General features: G+C 36.7%; 1 protein-coding gene across 1 annotated transcript in view; it reads left to right on the top strand.

Moving 5' to 3' along the window:
- SBF2 (SET binding factor 2) overlaps window positions 1-7,388 on the top strand; it is a 636,061-nt gene that overhangs the window by 275,252 nt on the left and 353,421 nt on the right. The window contains exon 3 of the mRNA XM_042783055.1: window positions 2,009-2,146. Coding sequence (XP_042638989.1) covers window positions 2,009-2,146 — 138 coding nt within the window. The remainder of the gene's footprint in view (window positions 1-2,008; window positions 2,147-7,388) is intronic.

Genomic DNA, 7,388 nt, shown 5'->3' with positions numbered 1-7,388 from the left:
TGGTCCATTTGTGAGGATTTTTGTTTTCTTTATATTGAGGTGTAATCCATACTGCAGACTGTAGTCTTTAATCTTTGTCAGTAAGTGTTTCAAGTCCTCTTCACACTTTGAGCAAGAAAGGTTGTGTCATCTGCATATTGCAGGTTGTTAATGAGTCTTCCTCCAATCCTGATGCTGCATTCTTCATAGAGTCCAGCCTCTCAGATTATTTGCTTAGCATACAGTTTGAATAAGTATGGTGAAAGGATGCAACCCTGATGCACAGCCTTCCTCTTTTAAACCATGCAGTATACCCTTGTTCTGTTTGAACAACAGCCTCTTGTTGTTTTTTAAAATGCCTCAGGTTCCCCATGAGCATAATTAAGTGAGGGGAGGGAGGAGGCTTATTCAACCAAGAATAATTATTGTGGTGGCCACAAATAAGCCTAAAATATAATGACAAGGAACTTCGTATAGATGGATTGTTAAGACAGAAATACACAGCTAAAGAGAAAGAAAATGACAAGTCAGCTTTTCTGTACCAGATTAATAGAATAAATAAGAAATTCTAAGGAAATTTATAGGAGGAACATATTATTATTATTATGTTTATTTTATTGTAATATAACTGTGTAAAAGTTGTTTGTAGCACAGGAGAGGAACTATTCAATTCCTTGGTATGGAGTGGGATAGGAAAACAAGGGAGTTTCAGAGTGGTGTCACAGAATACATGAGTATTTAAGTGATCAAAAAATATTTGTTAAACAAATTACTATTTTAAAACAAAAATCTAGTAGAGAGAAGTATTTTCCCTTATTTGCTAATCAGATTATATAAGTTTTTCGTGTTATTTCTTCATGTATTCCTTATGATATCTGCTTAAGGAAATGCATCTGGTAGAAATTTTTAATTTTGTGGAGAAGCTGTGAACATAATTAAATCTCTCTCCAAATGCAGAAATCATCTACATCATACTTTTCTGACGTCTCTCTAGATTGATGTGAAGGAGAAATGAGGCAGTAAATGGTCAAAACAGAAGGGGAAAAGCAAGTTCAAAGAGATGATGATAAATACTGGGGTTGGATCAATGGGATTAATAATTGTAATAGCTAACGTTTACAGATACCTAACTATGTGCTCTGGTGGCACAGTGGTTAAAGCACATGGCTACTAACCAAAAGGTCAGTGGTTCGAACCCACCAGACGCACTGCTGGAGAAAGATGAGACAGTCTGCTTTTGTAAAAATTTACAGCTTTGGAAAACTTGTAGGGCAGTTCTGCTCTGTCCTGTAGGATTGTGAAGAGTCAGAATCAATTTGATGGAAGTGGGTTTGGTTTTTGTTTGGTTTTAACTATGTGGTAAGAGCACTTTGCATCTGTTAACTTATCTGTGCTTCCCCGTTAAGCTACCTTACTATCAGGTAGGTGCTAATATTTTGCTTTTTATGGATGAGGAAATGGAGGCATCAAGGGGTTAAATAGATTGCTCAGGATTACGGTTATTAAGCAGGGTAGCAAAAGATGATTTGGCATAGAGAGCTGCTGTATTGGTGAGCTCATTTCTATTTCTGTTCCATTTCTCAAGAGCAGTATTGCTAATCAGGATTATCTTTTTCCCTGCACTGAATTAAAGATTCTTAGATTCATGAGAAAGATTTTAAACAATTCTGTTTTCCATCAGTTAATAGATACCTTGAACTTTATCTTCAGCCTGTTTCATACCATGATTTGTTCTCATAGAGGGGGAGAAGTCCTTCATTTTGGTGTTGCCAGTCTTACTCTCAGAATGAGTGGCATCTGTGGGAAATCTAGGCTGTCCTCATAAATTGTATATTCACATCATTGAAAGTGCTTGGCTTTAGCAATCTCTATGTGAAAATACCTTATATTGACTGAAGTGACATTCCACACGAGCTATAATTTTTTTTTTTTTAAATGGGGGAACGTTTAACATTTTTTAGAGATAAATGAATATTAAATTTTCATTATACTTTTAAATCCTGATACTTTTTTTCTCTTTCCCATTTAGTTTTGTCAGCCTGGCGGGTGGCAGCTGTCCAGAGAGAGGAAGCAGCCAACGTTCTTTGTGGTGGTCCTCACAGATATTGACTCAGATCGGCATTACTGCTCATGCCTAACCTTCTATGAGGCAGAGATCAATCTCCAGGTATGACTACTCTTAGCCTAAGTATAGGCAAAGGGACAACATTTAGGAGTCTTTTTAAAAATGCCCTGTATGTCTTTTTGTTAGAACTACAAGTTTAAGTTTTATGGATTACTTTAAAAAGTATAAGATATAACATTAGGAGCTCTGGTAGCGTAGTGCCTAAGGCATTTGACTGCTAACTAGAAGGCTGACGGTTCAGACCCACCCGCACTCCTCAGAAGGAAGTTTGGGCAATCTACTTCCACAGTGATACTGCCTCGGAAACCCAAGGAGGGGTTGCTATGAGTCAGATATGACTGTACGGATTTGAGAACGATAAGGTAAAGTTACTGTCCAGTTTTAATGGTTCCCTTTAAAAATATTTATTGTAATCTGAATATTTACTTAATTTATAACATACCTATGAATTGGGTTTGTTAAGATTAGTTTCCTCTTGTTGTGAACCTGTGACTTTCCCTGTCAGTCCTTTTCCCAGGAGGTCTTGCACAGAACATAGAGCGTTTAATCAGAATGTATGTAAATTACTATCATAATGCTTGAATTTATTGTTTAATTACCCAAATAAAAAGTAGCTTCTTAGTAGTGGCAGTATTATTAGCATGATCAGAGCAAAATTCATAGGTTAGAACTATAGATTCTTAGTTTCAGATAACTGGGTCTACTTTGTGTAATTTAAGTTAATAGGATTTGTGACAGCATATGGGACAACTTACTGAATTACAAGGCAGGAGCAGGAAGGGAACCAAGTTTGGAAACTAGATAGGCACAGCTCAGCTTGGGATTGTTCTAGCAGGTAACTCACCTTGTCTGCCTTCTACCACTTGACACTTAGGAAACTCTGACCTCGTATGTCCAGCCACTTACCTCACGTTGTTTACGTCTGCTGTTAAGCCTCACAATGTTTGGTAGAAATCAGGTTGCTTGCAGAATATACCCCTCTTCAAGATAATCAGAAAAATGTAGTGTTTTTTTGTGTGTGTGTGTGTGTGTGTGTGTGCAGGGGGCGGGGGTGTTCTGCAAGCAATAAAGCAATAAAGGAATTGGGAAGATGTTGAATGAGCTAATCTGCAGTGCCTGCTACATGCTGGTGAATGAGTCTCACCACCGGGAGAAAGCATGGCTTGCTTTCTAAAATGGCCTCATAAAAGAATATTTTTTAAAAAATTACCTTTATTAAATTCTAGGGAGCTCTGGTGGTGTAGTGCCTAAGACATTTGACTACTAACCAGAAGGCTGGCAGTTCAAACCCACCAGCCACTCCTTGGAAAGAAGGTTGGGCAATCTACATTTGTAGCGATACCCCCTCGGAAACCCAAGGAGGGGTTGCTATGAGTCAGACCTGACTCAATGGCAATGAGTTTGGTTGTTTTTCCTTGTTTGTTTGTTTTTTTAATTAAACACCAAGATTGGAATTTTCTGCACCAAGAAATCTAATTTTGTCAATAAAGAGGAGACAAATCACCTTTCTTGGTATAGACTCACATTATTCCAACCTCATTAGAGATTAAAACCAGCGTGCTAATTTATTAATTACAGTGATAAGCAAAAAGGCCACATAGATCAAAATATACATTATCTGCATTATCAGCACATTCTATTTTTATTGTCAGATCTTTGTGGGAAGCTATATAAAAATCACATGGATCTGGTCATGGAATAAAACTAAGGAATATTTGATATCAAGTATTTAGTGACTATCAGACCAACAGAGCCTATTTCTTCTGTTTGAAATTAGGCATATCTTGTCAGTGGAAACAGAAAACTAGAAGTCAGTGATTGTAGTCTTCTTTGCCCTAATAGCTTGTGGGCTGATGCTGCCAACAAACAGCTTGCTAAATTGCTATTTTGATCAATTCATTCTAAATAAATTGTTGTACTCCAGCCTGAGAGTCACTCTGTCTCATTTAGGTGACCTTTCGTTTCTATGTTGATTGTCAGAATTTAAGTTAATGCTGAATATGCAGTATTTTCTCTTATTTGCATATTGTTGGGTGTGGTTGTTGTTAGGTGCCGTCGAGTCATCTCCGACTCATAGTGACCATACATACAACAGAACAAAACACTGCCCGGTTCCATGCCAGCCAGTCTCACAATCTTTGCTATACCTGAGCCTATCGTTGCAGCCGCTGTGTTAACCCATCTCGTTGAGGGCCGTCCCCTTGTTCGCTGACCCTCTACTTTACCAAGCATATCCTTTTCCAGGGAATGGCCCCTTCTGACAACATGACCAAAGTGAGTGAGATGAAGTCTGGCCATTATTCTTGGGAGTACCTCTTCATAACTCCCAAGAATTGCCTAATGGAACTAACTGTGATTATTAGATTCTACCTCCTCTCTTCTTCACTTTCCACCATTCTCCCCCTAAAAGAAACTGATAGAAAGATAATACATTAAGAAAGTATAGCAGGCCAGAAGAAGTAGATGGTACCCCACTATCACCGCTGACCTCTCTGAAAGGGATCATAATAGGTAGTCCTGGATAGAGTGAGAGAAAAATTTGAAACAAAATTCAGAATCATAAAAAATGACCAGGCTTGGCTTATTGATCTGATAGAGACTGGTGGAACCTCCAGAACTTTCTCACTTAGACACCCTTAAAGCCTGGAAGCCTCAACTATGCGGCTCACCTTTCAGCCAAACAGTAGACAGGCCTATACAATGAGCACTAATACCAGAGAGGTGTACTCCTTGGAGCAGTCAACCATATGAGATCAAAAGGTCAGCATTTTCCCAGAGAGAGAAAGCTCAGAAGGTGCCAGAGGATGGGAAAGAAAGATGAAGAGAAATGGTAAACAAAGAGAGGATGTGGAAGGAGTGCTGTTACATTGTGAGGATTGCAAACAATGTCTGGAAACAAAATGTGTGTGGACTATTGAATGGAAAACCAATTTGTTCGGTATGCTTTCACTCAAATCACAATATAAAGTTAAAAGAAAAAAGAAAGGAAGAAGATAGTATAGGAAGTGTGTATAAAGAGGTCCTAATTATTCTTGAGTAGTCTTTCATTCTTTTTATTTGGAAATAATTTCACACTTATGGAAAAGTTGCAGAAATAGTGTAAAGAACATCCATATATACTTGACCCATATTTACCAATTATTAACATTTTCCCCCATTTGCTTAATTTATTATAAATTATTTGTTGAACAGCTTAAAGGTAGCTCGTATTCATTATCTCCCTTTACTCTAAATTCTTCAATGTGTATTTTCTACCATCTCTTAAATAAGCAGTACAGTTATCAACCTGAGAAAATTTAGCATTGATAAACATTTTTATCTAACCTGTCATTTATATTCCAGTTTTGTCAGTTGACCTAATAATGTCCTTTGTAGTGTTTTGTTTTCCCTCCTCTCCAGTACAGGATCCAGTCTAGGATCTTGTATTGCATTTAATTGTCATTTCTCTTTTGTCATTTGTAAGAGTCACTCAGTCTTTCTTTGTCTTGACATTGACATTTTTAACTAATGCGGACCTCCCTTTTAATAGAGTGTTTTTTATTTTGTGTTTTTCTGATATTTCTCATCATTTGAGAATGATGTTGGAATATTGCATCAGAGATGGGATACTGCCTAAATAAATTCCTTTTAAGGTGCCCTTCTAGGGTTGTACATGGTGGGAGTACATGATGTCTATCTGCCTGTCACTGATGGTGTTATTTTGATAAGCTGGTCAGGTTTCTCCACTCTGTAGTTGCTATTCCTCCTCTGTCCCATTTTAAGCACTTTTTTACTTCTGTGATCACAAGTGGATCTAGGCTCATCTGTTTCTTTCCTGCTTCAACCTTGAAATCAACTATTTCTCCAAGAATCCCTGGCTCCTTTGAGTGGATAAAATATTTAGAAACTAAGATCTGGGTTCTTCCATATTTGAATCAGTATTTTAAAATACTATTTTTCTTTTTTAGCTCAGTTACTTATCCTCATTTGCTATTTTAAATGGACACAAATGATAATTTATTAGTTTTTACAATATACTTATAAAAAACTACTAAGCTTCATAGGATTTTTTTTTCAAGGTTTTGAAAATGAAAGTAGGTTGTGAAAATTCTGGTTTCTGTATAATTGCAATTTGGTGCTAGATTCTAGTCAAAATTAGGCAGATTTTCTGTGCTGGAAACAGAAAGTTAATATTCAGGTGCTTAGTCGTAAAGAAGGTATACAAACAGTGAGGTAGACTTTGAAAACAAAAACTACCCATAGATGTTTTTTTCTTGGTTATCAGTGAGGTGGTTCACATTTTTGGCATGAACTATTTAGCTATGTGCTTTTTGAAAAATGTGTTTTTCTTTTATTTTTGGATCATTTCATCACTTCAAAAATAGATGGTTTAATTCTCATTTGGGGTGAAGTACTTCATAGCAAATATACTATGACACATTATTTGGAAGCCTAAAGAGGAAGAACCAAGGGACACACACCACCCAGAGTATAATTGTGCAACTTTAAAAATACTGGCTCTGCTATCTTTCCAAGATACAGTAATGTAGTCAGTAATCATAAGGAAAATTTGGCATTAAACTTTTGATAACATGTTCCTAGATTTATTCAGCTAGACAGTGTGCTTCTAGTTGTTTGTGTTTTGTTTGTTTGTTTGTTTGTTTTTTTAAGTAATCAGTAAAATATGGTAGATACGATACTGCTTTTCGGGGCGGCGGAACAGACCTGATACTTAACATAAATTTTTCATTTAATTTTATATTCTTAAGTCTTTTGGGTGTTTATAAACCTGTTTCTGAAATAATGATAATTGTAAGTTCATAGTGAAGACATTTGGTAGGTGTGTCAGGAAACAAACTTTCTTCAAAGAAAGAGGAATAGCATGAGGATAATTTGGGAGATAAGGTGAAGAATAAAGTGGGAGAGACATAGAAAGCATAGAAAATAATGTTTCTTCATCTCAGTGAGCTTAAAATCTAGTTTGGGAATCAGAACCAAATTACAGCATGAAAAACATGCCATAAACTAAGTACCAATTCAATGAAATAGTTAATGATTGAAGACTGGACAGCTAGAATAAGTCTCTGAGACAGTTTAGAGGACTCAGTAGACATTTTTAAAAAAGGAACAAAAGAAATTACGAGATATAGAGTACGGGAAAAAGAAAGGGCAATCTAGGCAAAAAGCTTATAGATAGGTGCAAAAACGGCAAGGAGGCCACATGTTCTGACCTCCTCTAATCTCACAAGAGGAAGACAGGATTACCAGCAGTAACCCAAGGCCTATTACTGCAAGGCCAAACATG

This window comes from Orycteropus afer, unplaced genomic scaffold (assembly GCF_000298275.1).
Source record: "Orycteropus afer afer isolate SDZICR_OR568_19922 unplaced genomic scaffold, OryAfe1.0 scaffold00014, whole genome shotgun sequence".
Classification (NCBI taxonomy): Eukaryota; Metazoa; Chordata; class Mammalia; order Tubulidentata; family Orycteropodidae; genus Orycteropus; species Orycteropus afer.
Note: the sequence above shows the minus strand (reverse complement) of the source record. Positions and strands in the feature narration are given on the sequence as shown.